Here is a 21,750-nt window from a genome sequence, read left to right as displayed (position 1 = left end):
TTTGTGTATTCTTGGCCTGTGCTTTTAATGAGAGTTTCTTGGAGGCATCCAGCATTGTTTTCTGAAGGCAACCAGCACTTCCGCGAAAGGTCACGTAGTAATGAAGGTGAAGAAAAGAAAATCTGGCCATTAATGTTGAGACGCGTTGTTCGATGAACTTATACCCAAGAAGAGAAGTAACCGCGGTGATTCCAGGGAGGACGCACCAGACCAGTGTCCTTCTCCCTCGAAACTTTACACAGAAAAATGTTAAAAGAACACAAGGTCTGATGAAGGCGACGCAAATGTCCAGTGCCGCCACCACCACCGATGTTCGTACTATTGTCGAGCGAAATAGGAAAAAAAACACTAAGAAACATTACCTAGAGGATAAAAGGAATTGAACCAATTATTCTGCGCGGTAGCCCAGAGCTCTGCCACTGAGCTACACCGGTGCTTTGAAGTGCGTTGCAAACTGACCCTATTCAGGCTTCATATCAGGTTTGTAATCGCATTACGATGAGTAATATAATATAACAGTTTGCAGCAGTAAAGGAAAACTCTTTACAAAACGAAAAAAAAATGTAAGCCTGCCTAAAACAAGCAGCGCTGTCACAGCGAAAGCTGGAAAAGCGGTATTTGAGAGGCCTTTTTTTAACAATCTTTGAGTAGCTGCTGCAATCACACTTGCAGGGCACACACTAAGTCAGTATTCAATGTAGACCTTAAACTTGTGGCTCACACCCACCATGGAGGATTGGCCGAGAATCGGGCAGCTTAACATAAAGAAATATATATACTTCAATAATAGCCAAAAGAATATTACCAGAAATACTGATTTTTTACGGGCACAAAATAGGGATGAATGAGTTCCTACTGAAGGAGCAATAAATGAAAAAAGGCATTCACTGTGGTTTGCTTTGTCATTCTTCGAAAAAGCGGGGTACCCACTGCCTATACGTGTAAGGAACTTTGTGCAATTGTTTTGGATGTCACGCTGCCTATGTCGTGGGTCGTACACCCACGATGTGCGTAGCAGCAGCAGCGGCAGTAGTAGTAGTAGTAGTCTTAGTAGTAGGTAGCCATCTCAAGGGCTGGACAAGAGGATCGGTACACGCACACCCTTTTCAATAAAGGAGGAAACCCTCGCACGTTAATCATGAGTAAAACGATAGTTGTTTCTGAAGAAACAACTTACAGGGACGAGTACTGTTTACTCAATGTTCAATAAAATTGGCCTGAATTTCATGCTTACTAAAAAAATAGTATCAGATGGGCGCACTTTTAGCACCATCTGACAAGAAATGGTTGCCACGCAAAACTCGCTGGGCGTAACCTTCTTGGTTTTAGCAAGGTTTAGCGAGGGTTGGGGCGCAGTGCCATGAATATAGAGAAATAATATATAGCCATAAACTACCCATAAGCGGTGAAAGGTGGAAAGTAGACACAAAGCGTGGGCTGTAAGAAAGTGCGCTAGTGCAACCTCTCATTTACTCCTTGAAATGTCTGCTGAAGGTCGGTGCTCTTATATGGTCATTATACGATGAAAAGATGCGAGATGGAGGTACTTGGAGTGTTCACTAGATGGACAGACCGACAGATAGAATGACAGACAGGTTGACAGATGCATGGACGGACGCACGGATGGATGGACGGATGAGTGGACACATGGACGGACGCCCAGACGAATGCAGAGATGGACGCATGGATGGACGCACAGACGGACGCATGCACGGACGGAGACGCTTCGCCCCACAATCTTCAAGCACTCCGTTAATATGCTGTGAGTTTTTGTTCTGCGGCGGACGACAAGGAATAATTAGGCGGCCAGGAGCTTTCGTAATCCTCCATGCTCCGCAGCTTATAGATGAATAAAATCAAGCTTTTAAAAAGTGCCGGAGGTTTCAATGACCCAGTTCTTGCGCAATTCACATTATGTGACGCCTGGTTCCATCTCTGTTGTTCCAATATATATATATATATATATTGTCACACACTCAATGCTTTTCACTTTTCATGAGCCTAGAAAAAAACCTGGCTACTGTGGCACCTTAACTCTACACTTATTAGGTTTTTCTTATTATTTTTTGAACAAACTTCAATAATTCTTTAGGGTGGTTTCCCCTCATCATTTATGTTTCATTGACCTTAGCCGTTGTGCCTTCTGGTGATGTGGCCACACCGGTTTCCTTTTGTCATCGCACGCACACAATATATATATATATATATATATATATATATATATATATATATATATATATATATATATATATATATATACATATATATATATATATATATATATATATATATATACATATATATATATATATATATATATATATATATATATATATATATATATATATATATATATATATATATATATATATATATATATATATATATATATATATATATATATATATATATATATATATATATATACGCACTAAGAGAGAGGAAGAAAGAAAATTGCGTGCAGGCGTAGGAAAAAGATATGTGAGTTGGTGTGAAGAAAGTAACTTCGTATTTATTTATGCCCATTAGAAAATATATGTTCACGTTTTGGCTACATACCTTTGTCCTGGCTTGTGTTACGAGAACCCACATTTCTTCGGTATTTTGTCGAGGCCTCATGTGCTCGTAGACGTACCGTGCTAGGGCTTGATTCTCAAATCTGTTCGGATCTCTGTCTTCTCTCCACCGACCAACTTCGAAGCTTCCTTTTCGAGAAAGCTCAGCACCAATGTGATGACCAGCACTGAAGTGTCGGCTGTAGCCATATCCTGGTGTGAGAAACCAGCATTTGCCATAATAATCAGGTGTCTGCATCCTGATGGGTGTCTCTCTTCATAGATGGTACTTTGGCGAAGATACACTGCGAAATTCCCAGTAAGTGCCCCCCGCCTAAAAAAGTGCCTCCCCAAATGTCACTGGTAATTTCTAGTTCCCAACATTTTAGAGTAAAATTACCACGCCTAATCCTCCCTCTTTTCTTGCACAGCTTGTTTATGCATCACATTAATGCAACACTTTGCCTGCTTCTTTTTTTTTCCAATCTAACATATTATTTTGATTTCTAATGCCTGCACCAGGTGATTCTTTCAAGAATCACTTGTGTTGTCCTTAGTGACTGCATTTTAAACATAGCGTACTGCTCCCTTGGGCGCTCTCAAGTATCTGCATCGAAAGAATCGTCATCGACACTTGCGTTATGAGGTCGTACACAAGAAGCCGGAAGCAGTTAAACGCCAGTTTTTAGGCATCTCTTGTTGTTTACATCAGTTGCGTTAGCTCATCATCGAAAGTGCTTTCACCAAAACAGTCGCAGATCAATCAGAAGTACGAATAAGTGAATTCGATAACCAAAAATGTAATGGCATTGGAAAAATACAAGCAGCTATGTGTTTTCTGCATGCTCATCAAAAACAAAGGATGACCAAGGATGAAAAAGTAAGGACAAACAAGTAACTACAAGTAAACATAGGGAAAACATGAACCGTCGAAGTTGTTCCTTCTACAAGCCCCTACTATGTCTCTTCTAGTTAGCAATTGACATATTTCTCCAACGTGGCCGTGTAAGCTGATTGAGCTTTGTGTTTTCGACAGCTTGATAACAGATTTTGCGGTGAGAGAACGAGACATGCGAAACTCCTCTCAAGTGATAAACTTGCGAGCATGGCCGACCATGCGTAGTGTGTTGAAGTCGGTGGCGCAGATCCGAACTTGGGCGAAAGACTAGGAAGCTTAAGAATGGGAGCGAAAAAAAAACTGGCTTAGGCACGTGAAATCTAAAGGTATTTGCTTGGGCGAGTTGGAAGCCATTTAATGTTACGTTATTGCACATTGATTAAGAGATGCACACAATAGATAATGGACGTGACGCACAGAAGGCAAACTTTCAACGGTGTTTCGACTGAGTAAAGCCACGGCATCCATTGTCTACGGGTGCCGACTCTTGTCCCTAAAATAAAACTTCATTTCGACAGTGCTCGGTTGGGACATCGTCCTGAGGCTGCCTTTTGTGAGAGCTACGAGACTTTTTAGAAAAACCGCGTACAATACGCAGTTAGTTTGTGGGCGAGATTAATCTGGTTTTGTGATTGAATTTGTTTCTCTAAGCAGCCCTCTGCTCCACAGGGCAGGCTGCTTAGAGTTCCCCAAAAAATGCATGCAGCACTTGTTCCGCATTTGAAGGTAAGCATGTAGAGGTCTGTTTCCTTTAGCGCTTATGCTTACAGTAGAAACAATTTGTCAGAGCATTTTACATCACACTAAGAAGCATTTACTTAAGGCGAAGAATCTATGTTTGCAGCACGTATCGTGGCCCTTGCTTTCCCAAATGCAACATACAAATCTGCCGTTTTGAGTCGCAATTATACTGACAAACAATATTGTAGTCTGTTTTAGATCTAAGCTGGGTTAACTGCGTTGTTTCACAAACAAGCAGATGTAGATAAGCTTGTCATTTTCCTCTCCTGAATAGCCCACTTGTCCACCAACGTTTCCGATCTTGATATCTCATTATCCAGGGTAATATAAGAACAGAGCATTGGTATTCTTTTTTGTCGCGTGGAAACGAAAGATTTATTAAATTAGAAGAGCTCTTGGGTACTAATATTTTTACCCTACACTGGTGTATTCCAAGTAACGCAAAAGTATTTGCTCACCATAGGAGCGAAATGTACTGGTTTAGGTAACGAAGTTGTGCCTCTTTTGTTGGTATCGTCTCTGATACTCTTATTTCATTGTTTAAGTGCCTGAAGAAAAATTGATTCACGGAGTTGAGTAATACGAGCACAAACTCAATTGTACGAGCACTTCTATCTGACAAGTAAGCGCATACTTGCGTGCACTGCAGGTACAACAATGACATAGACAATACAGACTAGCACGTAAGCATTCGAAATCAACGGTACATGCATTTAACACTCTAAAATGAGAACATTGTTGTTTGTTGTAATGTATTGTCGTGTGTTTTCTCGAATCGCTAGCAATAGCAAAGCTAAACACTGGTTTTCAGAGGTTTGAGACAAGGGGTGGTATTCAATCATACTTGAGTTATGTTCCTGAGTTGAGTTCAGAGTTTCTGCACTAATTGTTTGAAGTTTTTTGGACAAAAACTTAACAGCACTCGTTTAGTTTCCTCGGTTTAGCGCTGTTTTAGGAAACGTGCTACATACCATTCAATGTAGATCGGCTCTTTCGAACAGCTTTGCGTAGCTAGACAATATGTTTTCGGGTATTTTTAGTAGAGGTATCTCGGGTTGGCAAGTACAAGAATAGCTAAATTGATTGCTGCCTAATGATCTACATTTAATGCAGCTGCCTCCGGTACTGTGTGCAATTGAGACATATCTAATAGGTTGCTGTGCCGAAGCAACCCGCCATTGGCAAAGTGATCAACCAGGCCAATTTCGAACGCCGTGATGTCAACCCTCAGTGCCTGCACCAGAACTGAACTGCTCAATCATTTTCGTCGAGAGGAAGCACCTCAACCGTACACGTGATCTCGTAGCCTTTTTAACATGTGGCTCGCGTCGCTGCTGAGGCACCGCAGATCTGCTAAAGTACTCTTTCGAAAAAGCCAGCTATGGTACAACTAGCTATGTTGTTCACTAACTGCATGTAACATTGATTCTGACAGACTCGCGTGGCCATGTTCTACTATTTCGCAAAAGCATTTGTCAAAATACTTGATGGGCATCTGCTACTAAGACCCGGTTCGTTATATATAAATCACGGCACCTTAATACTGAATAAAATATTCCTAAAAACAAAACTCTTCACAGCTTTTGCCAGTAATAAATTATCTGATGCTATCCTCATAAGTTCAGACGTCCCTGAAGGACCCATACTTTGCCCACTTATGTTTGTCACTTTCATTGATGACCTCATAATATATGGCTTCTCTAAAATGTACATCTATCTAAATGATTGCAAATGTTTTTAGTCAACCTTTTTTTTGAGAAATCTGAAGCGTTCAATTTGCAAAAGGTTACATCAAGAATGACGCAACATTTGGCGAATATAACTGAGCTCTAATGACTGTATCACTCCGCTTTCAGATCCATGAAAAAGTAAATATTTTGTTATACGAAATTTCTGCCGTGGAAGTTTAACTTGTTCCTTCTTCCACATATCTCAACCTTTGAAGTGATTAAACCTCAGCAGCGCACATCCCTAGGATGGTCTCACTCCAATCGCTAACAACATGCTTGTGCCTTTATAACGTCATTTGCATTATGTTCCTCAATGCGCAAAACTATTTCTCTTCATTTTTATCATAACGAAACTTAAGATTCACATCCGCCAGTTTCGACTCGCATTAAATATATTTCATGAACTTTACACTTGAATTACTAAAAAATCGAGCGGAAAGAGTTACTCATTTCAAGTACTTATACAGCCTCAGTACATCAGCGCGGACTACCAAATTCTGAAGCTGGTTACTAGCATGGCACTCTCTTAGTGCAAATATGAGTCTTTTTCACAAGGCGGTTTCAAAGCTGCCTCCAAAAGCCATCATACACCAACTCCCTCCGGGTTTTATCTTCGTCTACTTTGTCCTACAGCAAAAACTGAAATGGTATTTTGAAAGACGCCTCAGCCATGGCCTGTTTCCTAAAATTTATCACCATTTAATTGCACCTTAATGAAATGAGACGTGACTTCAGGTGTTTTTTTTGTATGCGCACTCACCTATTTATTGTTCCTTGAAATCAATCTTTAAGATGTAAGAATGAACTTATATCAAATAGAATCTGGCGCCTAAAACCGTTAGATAAGGCACACAGCTCCACCATCAAAGAACCGCTTTTAGCGCCCCTTGCTGGACCTCAAATGTCATCGACCATGTGGTCGCAAGTTCACCGAAATTTTGGCTCTCGTGGCATTCGTATCGTTAAGACGCTGTTTGTCGCTGCAGCATTCTCTGTTCGCTTGCTAAACCCGAGCTTTGTTTGTGTACCCCTATACTGAAGAATAAAAAGCAGCAACTGATCAAGGTGTGGTAGTTTCCATTGGCGGTTGACGGCAAGAATAGTGTAACCATCTGGACACTATTTCGTGGTGCTGTCAAGACGACCAATACAATATTGACCACAAGAAGCAGGATATAAAAACAAAACGCAAGTGCCATAAAATATTTAATTTCAGCTTATACCTATATTTTTCTTTTAATGCATACCGGGATGCCACCTAATGACATTTGTCGTCGAACCCACACATCGTACGACGTGTATGTGTCACCCCTACAATTTCTCCTTCCGCCCATCACTGTGTTACTCGTGAATTATGGAAGAGTTTTTCCGCGTTATTGTTTGTGTCTTTATCCATTCATTATTATGGACAAAGTGCGACGCTTGTACACTATTTCCTTTAGCCACAGTGCTGTGTGGAGGGGCGCATTACACTATCATTAAAGAGGCCCTTTAACAATTGATCACAACTGTGATGGAGCGCATGGGTTTATCAACCAGTGCGCGTGCTCAATTTGTTTTTGTTGGTGGTTTGGTGTCCCGTGAAAGGCGAAGCTTTTTATGGCCGCCACAGCCGCAATTCAATGACGTGCCCTGCGGGTCAACAGTTGAAAGTCTTGACTACTAGACCACTGAGGCGGGCACGTGACCATACTGAGTGAACGAGGACCAGGTTGAATCTTTTACTTTACTACATGTCAAGATAGCCGAATCAAAGTTTTAATGACGGAAAGAGTTCCGGCTGCTGCTCTGATGCCCTCCAGGTCGCGCCTCCTCTCGCAGTAACATATTTTCGGCTATGGCACTGGTCGACACCAAAATTTAATGACCCTCCTTGTCAGTCGTAGTTGGTGAATCGGAGGCAGCACAACTATGGTGATACATTTCTCAAGCATCTGTAGAAAGAAGAAAAAAATCATAGAGCGGTCAAAACGATTGCGAAACTTCCATCTGTAAGCACAAAAAAGAACGGACAGAGAGTACTGGTGAAGAGAGTACTGGTACTGGTGGTGAGAGTTTCATGTTTTGCGCTACAAAACATGAAAAAGGGAGACACCCTACACACACGTCCCAACTAGTCTCTATATAGAATGTTCAAATGCGAAGATAAATATTATCCTCGTAAGGTTTATGCACTGAAACACGATGACCCGATAAAATGAACTAGGAGCGCTTCGTAGATTTCCCAGGCTGGACAAGGAAAATGTCTGCGCAAATTACGTGCCTGTTCAGAATAAGTGTTTGTCATGTTCGTCAAAATAAACTATCAGTTTACTTCCAGTTTTAGCCTTCTGCTTATTGTTCTGCTCCTTGAGATGTCGTTGCTACTGCGATAGGAGCGCACCGATTGTGGCATCAATCGTAATTTCTAAGAGGCACGCATACTAAACAGACAACGTCATGGCCGCGCACATAAAACCTATGAAGGTTTAAGCATTCATTTCAATTGGCCATCATGATGAGCTTACCGTCTAACGTGCTAACAGATGAGAGTAAGAATTTGCGGTATAGTCAGGTCGCAATCATTTGGCTTCGCCTTTTCTACCTTTTTGTGGTTTGAATTTTCAAAGATGCATATACATTAGCACCTATAAAATAAACTCTCAAGTTTCAGTAAGCTCTCAGTCTTCGCAGTCGTCCCTCCCTGCCAACACTATTAGTTTATGGGGCTTACTTTGCATCCCCCCTTAGGTGAAAAAAACAAGCGGCTCCGCCCCTTCCTCTTCCCCACCCACACTCTTGTGCGTCGACCTATGCAAGTGCACCTGATGAAACAGTTAAGATGAGGCCACCGTCTGAGCTCAATGGTAAAGCAGCAGAAGCGCTATGAGAAGGTTTGGTCTCCTCTGAAGGACAGTTCTTCTTTCGCCCTTATCATTTTTTATCTTGCACACATATTATTTACTATAAAACGTTATTCCATGTACTTTATGTGTTTCATCGTCTATTGCGTCTCATTAACGTAAGTGTCCTAAAAGTATTATTAAGCAATTGCACGTTGTTGGGCTGGTCGGTTCGTGTTCATTTAGAAGTGGCAGATACGGCTGTATTGCGCAAATAAACAAACATTTGCGCTTCCCTCCAACCCTTTCTTCGTTATTTCTTTGCAAAAATATCCGCATCTGTGGCTTTTAAATGAAGAACAATAAACCTTTCAAAGTCACCTATTTCGATTAGTCATAAAATATTTACTTTAAAACCAGGTCAACGTTAAGTCGCAGTTGTTAGGTGCATGCATTGATGCCTAATTATAGGTCAGCAAAACGTAAAACAAAATGTTGTCAACGCACGACAAACAACAGCGGATAGCCAAAATTCCTTATGTCCTACACTTTGGTCTCACTCGTAATAAGCCCATATGGTGGTTTTGCGACGTAAACCATTCATAATATGTTAACATTGACACAACGTAACACTTGCAAGGTTTCCGAAAAAGTTTCAAAGAAGTTACCTCAATTCGGGAGTAAATAGTTTTTTTATACCAGAACAAGGCCGAGAAAAATTTAGCTTATTGTAGATTTCATGTTAAACAATGACAATCAAAATCCTTAAGGAATTTGAACAAGACTCTACGTTTATTTAGTGTCGTCTTTGCTTCGGAAAAAGGGGGTGTCTGAAATCAATCAATCAGTCTCACTTTTATTAACATAAGTAATTATTACAAACTGGCTAGACCGTTAGCATATATAGGTTGTTTGTCGGTTCCTATCAGAGCACAAAACAGAATAATAGAGCATATTATTTATACGCACACACATATATATCGAAACACATAAACACATACACACGGAGTAATACACATATTTATACAACTAAAAAAAGAAAATAAATGATAGAACAAGTGACTTGTAATAAGTAATAACACCACATTGTAAACTGGAACAAGTGAAAAATGCACATTTCATATGTCAAATAGGTACATACCGTATTTTGGAAGAAAACAATGAATGCGATGTTATACATTGTTCCCCGATGAACCTAGAGTAACAGAAAGTCATTAAAGCGAGCACTGATGTATGTCTATCAAAGCACTTGGTTCTGAAAATATGAATACTCTGTTGCGGATACGCTTCTACCTTTTACAACCATTATCATGACAGATAACTCTGGTGTAAATACGCTCATATGTTCATAAGTGTAGATCTGAATCATGCTATGCCAACGGCCCCTCTCCATACGGTGACCTGTCCCATAGCTTTTTCTACTGCCCAACTGCTACGCAAACCAGCCCTTTCATTTGAATCACCACCACGCTCATGTGGATCGGCGCCAAAGGGGTAGACTAAGGGCAGCTGGTTGCAAAGTGGTCAAAATACTCAGCTGTTAATATGCGGCAGATATAAAAGTCTCTTACTACTATGGCCACTAGTAATATGGCATCAATTCTTCGTTCAAAAAATTTATGGATTTTGTCCTGCAGGACGCGCGAAGCGCGTCCTGCGCGACCGAAATACAGTTTTTTCGTTCCATTTCATTTTTACTTTTATAGGGTTATATACTACTTGTAATTGAGTAATTCGCGTGACATTCTGTATGGTATTGTTAGAAGGGTACAAATCCTGCGTCTAAATTCGTAAAAAAAATTCTCTCTCATACATTCCTTCAAATAGAGCACATATTCTCTTTCTGCTGGATCACGAAGTTGTCCTTTTGGAACATTTGCCAAAAGGTGAGCATGATGATACCCAGAACTCACGAGCTTTGTTGATTATTATACTGGATGAACTAATGGTGGGCATATGGCGGATGAATAGTCACGGACAGATGTTAGGTGGACAATGTAAATGATGGACAGACCATGGGTGGATAGTGGGCGATGAGAGTGGTGGGCAGGTGATGGGTGGATGGTGGACATATGATGGGTGGATGAGGGACGGACGATGGGTGGATATGCTGATTGTTTGCTGGGGGACCACTGGTAGATATTGATATGCTTTGGCCGACTGAGTCATGAATTATTTGAAAAAAAGTAGACGTTGAACTTCACAGCTTGACTACAGACTACTTTCTAACTTTCTACCACTGATCTCAACAAGCTTACTTAGATGTCTGTGTCTACACTTTGCCAAGCATGCAGCCACGTGTTACTGCAGCATGAAATCAATGGATGTCTCTAGCATGAAATATGTGTTCATTTGTTCTCCTTGCATTGATGCTTAACATGTACGTCTTGCTGGCCTACTTCATAAAGTAAGTTCTTAGGAGCTTGAAGATGGGGTGCTAAGCCTCCTAAAATAGAACGCTCGATATGACATGGTTCAAACAGTATCTCTGTCAGCTTCACCACAATTGTCAGCTAAGGCATTGGCATTTACCACCAAAGGCCTTTTCGTTTTCTTTTTCAGGGCTTTTTGTCCAGTTCCTCCCAAGAAATAATGCGTTAAAATGTCACCGATATCACACCCCTTCCATTTCGCATATGACAAATTGGCCACATAATGCACGTACCTTCGGGAAGAATGGCATGCGAAAAATGCGAATGGAAGGTGACTTTGCTGCATTTTTTTAGTGAGCCCTTACGTAATAATGCTAGCCATATGTACAAATGTTATACGCATGAACATCAGTTGAACAGGTGCATACGTTTTATATAACCATATTGTTTATGATGTTCATTGATGACAAAATCAACATCGGTGTTAGCTTAACAGAAGGAATAAGGCGCAAATGAAGCAAGAAAAGAAGTGATATGAACAAGCGCCAACTGCTGATTTCTGTTCGAAGGAAGCGGGAATACTATCACGTTTGGAGAGCGTTACTTGCGTGATGTTTTAAACAGAATAAGAGTGGCATGTGATGAAACATATTTCATTTCATTTCATTTATTTACTCTCAAGGCTGAAGCATTACAGAGAGGAGCGGGTATACATCGTACAGAAAATCAGGAAATACAGCAAATCAAAATTATATGCGCACAATGGCGATCTGAAAACCATAAAAGAAAAGAAAGACTGCGTGATGTGAAGAAGAGGCAGGGTGGTTGTAACAACAATGTTCAACATGGTTGCGTCTTTGAATGACACGCGCACACAAAAAACTAACAAGAGAAAACACAGCGTGACTTAGGTGGCGAATTTACGCGAAATGGTTAGAGAGGGCGTTTTTAAACAAAGTGAGGTCAGTGATAGCAGCGATAGGGGCGGGAAGGTGGTTCCACTCATTTGCAGTTTTCGGGATGAATGATTCAAAATATAAATTCGTGCGGGCGCTAGGAACGCCCACTTTAAACTGATGATCGTTGCGTGAGGAAACGTACGATGGGGGCTGGAAAAGAGTGTTGCTAAAAGACGGAATACAATGAAAGATCTTATGGAACAGGCAAAGGCGAGATATTTTACGCCGCAGTGAGAGTGTGGGTAAGTGAAGATTGGCTTTCATCGAGGTAACACTGGACGTGCAATGGTAGTTTGACATGACAAAACGTGCCGAGCGATTTTGAACCGCCTCGATGCTGTCAGCGAGGTAATTGGTATGTGGATCCCAGACTGAGGACGCGTACTCGAGTTTGGGTCAGACTAATGTTTGATAAAGCAGAAGTTTAAGGTTAGTCGGAGCCAAAGAAAAGTTTCTGCGCAGATAACCTAACGTGCGATTCGCATTGTTTGTAATATAATCGACATGCGTGTTCCAAGAGAGATTGTTAGAAATATATACTCCTAGGTACTTGTAGGACAAAACCAGATCGAGATTGCTGTGGTTAAGTGTGTAGTCGCACGGTACAATATGAGAAATACAACGGGAAATTTGCATAGCCTTGCATTTAGTAACGTTTAGCTTCATTAACCATGCGTCGCACCATGATGAAATGTGATCCAGGTCTGTTTGAAGGGCAAGATTATCTGCGTTAGTCCGGATTTCACGGTAAATTACACAATCATCGGCAAATAGTTTGATGGATGATGAGATGTCTTTAGGTAAGTCGTTGATGTAGATAAGAAATAGTAGGAGACCAAGAACTGATCCTTGCGGAACACCGGACGTTACAGGGCTAGTCGGGGAACAATGGTCGTTAGCAGTTACAAACTGGGTGCGGTTAGATAAGAAACATTCAATCCACTTTAAGACGTTAGCATCAATATTTAGCGCGTTTAGTTTCAGAAGAACTAACTTGTGGCAGACGGTATCAAAGGCTTTTGAAAAATCTATGAAGACACAATCAACAGTAGATGAACGATCAGCAGCAGAGAATAAATAGTTAGTGAAGGCCAGAAGCTGTGTCTCACATGAATAATATTTCCTAAACCCGTGTTGGTGAATGCTAAAGAAGGCGTTACTTTCAAGATAACTAACGACGTGGGTGTAAATTACATGTTCGAGAAGTTTGCATGGTACACTGGTTAGTGAAATGGGGCGATAGTTCCCGGGACTATGAGCGTTTCCCGATTTAAACAAGGGAGCCACCTTCCCCACCTTCCAGTCTTCTGGGAGAACACCTTCTTCTAATGACTGATCAAAAAGTCTCGACAGAATAATTGAGGAATGAACGTCAGTGTTTTCCAAAAATTTAGAAGAAATGCCATCGACGCCTGGTGACGACGAAATTTTTAAATTTTGGATCAACTTGCGTATGCCGGCCCGGTCAACGTGTACAGAATTTATCACAATGAAATCGCGAGCTTGAACACCTGGAAGGACGGCAGGAGTAGTGTTCGTAAAGAATGAAGAAAATGCATGGTTAAGGGTGATACAAACGTTCTCACTGGAAATTACTTCGTCCGTGTCAGTGGTAAGTTCAATCTGTTTCCTATCGCCCCCATTAACGACCTGCCAAAATTTGTGGGGATTGTTTTGCAGAATTAATGGTAGCGTTTGCTGAAGAAAGGACTCCTTTGCCGCGGATAAAGCACGCCCGTATTCATCGGCTACCTTTTTGTAAACCTCCCATCTTTCAGATAAATTAGAACGCTTGGCTTGGCGGTAAACGCGCTTCTTTTTAATGAACAGGTGTTTCAATGTTGGCGTGAACCACGGGGATTGACTGTTACATGCGATTACGCGTAGTGGTATGTACTTGTTAACGAGTTCGGCAACTTTATTTTTAAACAGCATCCAGTTATCGTTGAGAGATCTTTGGTTGAAGTCTTCTAGAAAAACGGAGGTGAAATGTTCAAGTTCGGTATTAATGGTTCCATAATCAGCTCTACTGTAGTCCCTGAATCGCTTTTTACTTTTTTGTTTACGGGGCGATGCGCAGGTGAGGTTGAAAACGATTGCTTCGTGATCACTGAGGCCTGGCAAAACAGAAAGCGATTGCACAAGATCGGGGTGAGAAGTCAGAACTAAGTCTAAAGTTGAAGCACTTGAATGTGTAATGCGAGTTGGGCACATAACCAGCTGCGTTAAATTGAATTGCGCGCATGTGTTAAGGAAGCAGGCGCTTTCAGAGGAGCCAGAGCCAGGCGATAAATTGGAGTTGTTCCACGAAATATCAGAAAAGTTAAAATCACCTAGGATTAAAATTAGTGTGGCTGGGAACCTCACGTGCAAGTCACTCAAGACGTCATGAAAATCATTGGAAAAACCAGATGGCGCATTCGGAGGGCGATAGCAGGCACAAACAATGACATCTTTGTGACTTATGCGGATTCGAACGCACACCAATTCAAGGGAACATACAATGGGAATTTGAAAAGACATGAATTCCTCTGAAACAGCGATCAAGACACCGCCACCAGAACGCGAGCCACGGTCACACCTAAAAAAGGAAAATTTTTTGTCGCACTGCAGGATCTCACGGTTTTCAACTTTTGACGACAGCCAGGTTTCGGTCAAAACTATCACATCGAAAAGGCACGTGTTGACTAACGAAGACAAGGCATCACGCTTGTTGATAACACTTCTGATATTACAAAGCAAAAAACAACAGTCAGGGTTAGAGGTATTACAACTTGTGTTAGCATCTAGCTACAGTGGAGAAGATGGCCGTCTGATGACAGGATCATCGCGATTAGAAGGATTTGAGGGGACAAGCGAGTCCGTTTCTATTTCGCACACGCGATCTGAAGATGCGCAGTAGGTGTATATTTTATTGCCAATGACCACTTTATGGTATTTAGGAGAAAATTTGTGACCAGTTGACTTGGCGAAGTCGATTAGTTTTTTCCGGGTGGCGCGTGTAGCCTTGCAGAAATCCTCACAGATTGATGTATTTGTGTCCCGAAACTTAGACTTCTGAGACAAAATACTATCTTTAGTTTTGGAAGAAGTGAAACGTGCTATCACGGGCCTAGTTTTAAGCCGCGAAAACGTTCCTAGCCTGTGAGCAAGCACGATAGCATCGTCAGGTAGCTGCAAGTTTAACGTAGATGTAAGAATCAATCGAACCTTTTCTTCAGAATCGGCCCAAGTGTCTGACGCTGAATCTTCAATTCCGTAGAAAATCAGGTTCTCACGACGAGACCTATCCTCGAACTCATCCAGACGCGCTCGGAGCGAAGCCTGTTCACTTCGAACGGCGGTGGCTATCATTTCCTGCACGTGAGAGCCGTCTAGAAATTCTTCAAACGAATCGACTCGTTTTTCAAGATCAGTTAGCCGAGTGGTCAAATCTAACACTTTGGACTCAAGTAACTTTTGGTTTTCTTTCACTTCGTCTATGGATTTAATGAGGGTGTCATGCCGTTGGTCAAGGTGTTTTGTTAAATCTTGAATAGCCAGAAGAACGTCACTGCTCTGTTTGCTAGGGTCTTGTTTCGGGGGACCAGGGTTGAGCTCGACGTCTCCGCTGACCAACAACATTTTAGCAACAAAACCACACTCCACAACGGTGCAGGCAAGAACACTTGGGCATGGGAACAGCAGCAGAAAGAGGTTGTTTGAGCGTTTAGGAAAAAGGGGTGGGGCGGGACCAACCCGAACAAAAAGACAAAGGGGGTCTCAGCCGCCGGCATCACTGCTGCGATCCAATGCCCACTGAAGGGCGAAGGGTTCCGCCAGCCGGTTATATGGTCCATCTGCCTTGATGACGATGTCACACGATGTCACACATTTAAAAATATAGCGTGATCAATCGCACGTGGTGCAAGGCCAAGGTAACATGAACATGATACAGAGATATTGAAATAATCAAACTTGCCATGTGCAGCAACCGATCGGTTTATGCTTAGGAAAAGTTATCTTTTCACCCACTTTTCTTTCTTGATATATACATTAAAATTTTGTCTAATAACTTGCCCTAGACTTTCCTTTTCATTATTTTCTTATTGTCTGTTATATCTCATCACATATATATATATGAGAGAGAGAGAGAGAGCGAAACACAACGTAGCAGTTGTCCCAATTTTATTTCCAACGGTTTCAACTGGTTGCCTGGTCTTCATTAGGGCACTTGTTCACACACCCTCACGAAAACCAGTCTACCGCTCAAAACCATTGCAACTGAAAGTAATAAAACGCTAAGTACTGCTTCATCTCTTCTGAAGTACGTTTGGCCTATTAGCGAAATTACAGTATTGAATGCACAAATCACTCTTTTGAACATACTTTCCATCTGGCTTGCGTTACGAGAAAAGTAACGCCTTGAGCAGGCACTTCCGTTCTGGCCATGTAGGCGTATTCCGCTAGTGCGCGATGCCGATGTGTGTTTGCTGGAATGACTTCAGTCCATCCGCCAGCTTCAAAGCTTTCTGTACAAAAGCTCATCAGTAGTGCAGTGAACAGCAATGAAGCATCAACTGCAGCCATATCCAGTTTTGCACAACCTGCAGTTGCCACAAAGATAAATATTAAATTAAGCGGTCTTCGACAACATAAAAATTTACAAGGGTGACATTCGCAATACACTGTCTGATTCTCATAGTTCAAGAAAGTAGTGCCATTTTAACATTGCATGGATCTCTTTTTGGTAACTTTATATCACTAATTTATTGAATAAAACTTTGATGATGCCGTGAAAATGAGTAATATTTAGAGGGCCGGTGCTCTGTTTATTTGCAACATATACTACTTCATTTTATGTCGGAATGACTAATAGCCACAGTTTCGCAGTATTTTCTTTTTCGGGCCTTTGAAAATGAGGTGCTTCAAGAACATGCAAAGCACCTTATAAGTAACACATCCTGTGTCCTTGAGGAACCCCGACAACATATCTAAAAAACTGAAGTCCCAGATAAAAACAGCGCTATGTTTATATTTGCTCATCCATAGGAGAGAAAAAAGGGCCGCTGCTGAGTCATCACATGATCACCTAGAGATCTTCAAGGCGTAGACTTTCTCTCTCACAACTGACATGAGAACACATTAGTCTGTAAAGTGTGCAGCAATGCCATAGATTAGTTTTTCGAAAAACGTCGATAACTGGACCAAAAGCTAAAAAAAGGTGAACTGCTTGCGTGCTGGTGAGCAGAGGGAGGGCAGTTTCAGCTGCAGTCTTTCGAGGATCTTGCCGAAGACCTCACTAATGCATTACATGTTCAAGGAAGGTGAGCTTTTTGTGCACTAAGTTTCACAACACTAGCCCGACGGTTAGTCTATATTCCTTGATACCCCGTAAGACTGTCTGAAGACGGATGTGACCATTGCATTTTGTTATAACGAAATTCATATTTCGATTTCTCTCGGCGAATTCGACTTGCCGCAGCTGTCCTCAAATTGATTGACTGTACTAGAAACACCTCTCATTCCACAGCTGTTACATGGTGTCACCTATCCGTTGAGCGCGGTACATAGCCTACTCCATCATTTTGTTCACACGGGTGTGACCAACATATAGTCACAAGTATTCATTCATATTAGATGTGGTGCTTTTTAGGGACCCCGATGATAATACCCTGTCGAATACTGTCACCATCGCATTGCGTAACGTAGGCCAAACCTCATATAGCATAGCGATCTGTAACATACTTTGCGTGCTCTCGGGCCTAAGAAAAGTCCTCCTGTTTTGACGGGCGAAGCTCGCCATAGCCTAATCTTGTCACGCGTTACTTGTCAGACGTGCAAACAGACAGACAGACAGACAGACAGACAGACAGACAGACAGACAGACAGACAGACAGACAGACAGACAGACGAATGGTTGGATGGGCGGACATAGAGATCGAGAGAGAGGCAGAAAGAAGGAGACATTTTGATTGTGATAGTTTATCGCCTCTTCCACCATATGACAAGAAACACACTCTATTAAACTTTTTGTGACACTTCGCCTCCTATGTTGCTGTCAACAATCAGTATGCACATTTCTGGAAGCCAAAGTGTACCATACATTCCAAGTATTTCAATAATGTGAGGAGTTGGCGCTTGTCGGGAACTCCAGTACTTCGTATGTAAATCTGCTTCATTGCGGCCACATGTCAGTTCACAAACACTGCCTACTTACCAAGGGGGTGACTGCACACGCTGTTATTCTTCAAAACCTTATGTCTTCTTAACAACTATTCCTTGTGTTTGTCCGTCATGATTATCGGTCACCGTTACACATAAAATTGAGTTGGTCCCCGGGCCTCTTGGTTACTGTGTGCCTAAAATCTTACGCTCCTTTATATTCAAATACGTGGCGACGGGAGAATATAGAAAGGGGGGACACTACAGAAGAATATAAGCTGTTGGTTCTCGGAAATTAGACTCTCTGTTATCATTCTTTTAGCCTCGTCTGACATTTCTTGAGGGTTTACTTTTCCTGGTATTAGCTCGAAGATAGGCACCAATCCCGTATGATGAATGCTGCCTCGAAAAAACTATGCATTAAAAGTTCGTAGACTGCTTCTGGCAATTACAGCTATGTATATTTTCACGCTCTGACCTCAGAGACAGATGCCAAGTGTATGTGATGAATTCTAGCTGAACTGAAGTGATATATTGGTGATTGCGCATATTAAGCTATGTACAAGTAGACTTTCCCTTAAGAATTTCAGGAATTTTGAATAACACTTGTGTGCATAGTTTCCTGTTGACGCATGAAAGTGCAGAAATTACGTTAAGGTTACTAAATACATTTACAGCATCCGAAGCATTGGCTATTGTTTCTGCGAAAGAACGCACAACTCACGGCACATCCATAGCTTAGAAACTTTTCATACTCGTATCGCCTACGCGCAAACTGTTTATGTCGACTGGCAAAGATTGAGTGATCTCTTGATACAGACAGCTTTGGCACTTGAAGCAGCGTGCATAGGTCACCTGATTTCTTATCTTCTGCACATATCAGTTAATCTCGAGTGCAGAGACTGGATTAGTGATTAATGTCACAGAGCAGATGGTTGTTGTTTGGGGCGAGTATATGCGGAGGTTGAGCAGGTTATGTATCACAATGTATTAAAATTTAGTGAGTTGTAAATACGGCCGTGTAGAGCTAACTGTCTGGGTTTCTTATTTTTCGCACTTCATTCAAGTATATTGTTACAGGGTCAGTGACTTCTGTATAAACGTAATCATGGAGGAACAACCTCAGGTGAGAATCACAATGGCTCATTGTCACACTCGCGCGCCTATCAGCTCATTCTGTCCTTCATCTTCCTTTATTTTGTACAATATACTTCGGCCAAAGACAAAGACCCAACATAACGCTCATATAAATTTTTTAGATCTTACACATCAATGATATTTGATTGCTTTCAGTATGGCTAGAACGGGATGCTCGATCGGCCCGTTCATTTCCAATCATTCCAGAATTCCGCTCTCCAGAACTGACGCTGCACGGAAACTCCGATTGCTTGCTCACGAGCGCACCACGCCGCAACGAATTGGACCAAATTTCCCGCATGCACGAATATGTACCTTAGAACCTACTCTCAGACCTCAAATTCCTTTTGGACTTGGCCAACCACACGCTACTATGCTGTGCAGGTTATGATTGGGTATCGCATTTACCAATGCGTTCGCGAACCGCATTTCAGCATGTGACCATTGCGGTAGTGGCAAAACAACTTGGTATATTCTGTGCGAATTCCCCCAGTACTGCTCACAGAGACAGTCATTCCGCAATAACTAGAACAACTGGACAACCCTACTCTTTCGGAAGAAAGAATCCTGCGCTAACAACAGGACTTCACGTCGCAGAAGAGGGCTGTCAAGACGCTCCTGCGCTTCCTGCGTCCAACCAGTCTCTCCAAACGACTGTGATGATAACGCCCTGCATATGTGTACATGTGAATGTTTTTCCTAATTTATATTCTCTCTCTATCTCTAGCCACTTTGAGACTCCTATTTGCCACCCTTGTACAGGGAAGCTTACCAGTTCTTCTAGATTAACCTGCCTACTGACATGCTTTGGCCGCAAATAACACATATAAAGAAAAGAAGCACTCAACGACAAGAAAAAGTGGCAATGAAGCAAGTACCAACTAAGCAAATACCAACTAGGCCAACAATCAGTATTTTTAACCTGCCTGTCTCTCCTTTTTGCTTATTTCTCTCTTTACAGATGAATGCATAGTGATTGTGAGAGATTGTTTGAGCGACCGAGGAGATGGGAAAATTATGTCCATCATAATTCATTAAGGTGAGCTGGTGACATAATTTTGAAGGTATAACGTGAGAGCAGAAAACACGGGACCCTGTTGATTGGCGGAATATGGGAGAGGCTTTTGTTTTAGTGTGGGTGTAATTAGGTTGATGATAAAAATGATGATGACAACGATGCTAAAATAAAGACAATCTCAAACCCGACCCTTTCGTATTACTCGCGTATGCAAAGCGTTACTCATAGCAAACAAAGTAGATACTTAGTGGTAAGCAGCGATGGCATAGTGATTATAGCATCTGCCTCGCATGCAAATGGTCCGTGATTCAAATCCCGGTGCCGCGCAGTTCCCGACCGCATAAAAAAAATCCGCGTGGTGATGGAACTGCATTACGGGGCCTGGGGTGCGGCCTCACCGGTAACCACCGCCGAGAACGCACTCCCTCAATAGAGCAGGATTGGTCACCTTGGTGCAGTATCTGGCCACTACCTCCCACATGCATACGTCAAATAACTCAGGGCCCTCAGTCCCCAGCCGCTGCGAAGCAACTGACCACGGCGGCAGTAAGATCTGCAACGCAGCAGAGGGTGCTAAGAATCTCTGGATCCGGACAGGCCCCCATTGGAACCTGAACTTGGCAACGTTCAACGCTAGAACCTTATCTAGTGAGGGCAGTCTAGCTGTACTATTCGAGGAGCTAGAGGGTGTTAAATGAGATATTTCCGCGAAGCGTATTGCGGATAGTGTTGCGCAGGCCGATACCGCGGGCAGGTGGCCTTATTGTGGTCCAGGATGCACCGCGATTCATCTGCGAAGATTGCGGCCCGCACGTCAACCATTCGTTGATTACGAGATAGCCCCAGATGCTACGACGACTGTATCTCGGACGGTGAATGCGTCTTGCAATCCAGTGGGGCATTCTGTTCCCCGACGGCCATCGAACACGCTGTTCGCCACCCGCTAAGCCGATGTCTATACTTTCCTTTAATTGTCGCGATTCTGCCAAATAAACGGATTCCCTTCTATTTCTACGAGCCTCCCGGTCTCCTGTCTTCGGGCTACCCTCACTCTTACGTGACATCTGGTGGAGGTGCGGGGTATGCACAAGAATGACCTTAAAACAGCCACTGCTGAGGACGAGGACGCTGAAAACACAGATACTCGAAGCAGCCGCCACCTCCGAAGCCTACCACCTGAGTTGGGACTGCTACCGGACCCCACGCGACCTCGAAAGGACGCTTCCACAGCCACCATGACCATCCCGCAATTACCCATCCCTGTCTTTCTGCAGCAGCCGCGGGTGCCTCCAACTTTCCATGGTTATGCCACTGAAGACCCAGAAGAATAGGTCGACCGATTCGAGCGCGTGGCTACCATAAACCGGTGGGATG

The 21,750-nt window shown here is 42.4% G+C and overlaps 1 protein-coding gene across 1 annotated transcript; it reads right to left on the bottom strand.

Annotated features, from left to right (window-relative positions):
• Window positions 1-7,669: 7,669 nt before the first annotated feature.
• Window positions 7,670-18,391, bottom strand: LOC142768979 (uncharacterized). Its single transcript, XM_075871651.1, has 4 exons — window positions 18,277-18,391; window positions 16,446-16,663; window positions 9,888-9,941; window positions 7,670-7,858 (listed from the first exon to the last, which is right to left on the bottom strand). Exons 2-4 carry the CDS (start codon window positions 16,644-16,646, stop codon window positions 7,760-7,762), a joined length of 354 nt encoding a protein of 117 aa, XP_075727766.1. The 5' UTR covers window positions 16,647-16,663; window positions 18,277-18,391; the 3' UTR covers window positions 7,670-7,759.
• Between the last annotated feature and the right edge of the window lie 3,359 nt (window positions 18,392-21,750).

Source organism: Rhipicephalus microplus, chromosome 8, assembly GCF_043290135.1.
Source record: "Rhipicephalus microplus isolate Deutch F79 chromosome 8, USDA_Rmic, whole genome shotgun sequence".
NCBI lineage: Eukaryota > Metazoa > Arthropoda > Arachnida > Ixodida > Ixodidae > Rhipicephalus > Rhipicephalus microplus.
The sequence above is the reverse complement of the archived record's forward strand: the minus strand, read 5'-3'. Positions and strand labels throughout refer to the sequence as shown.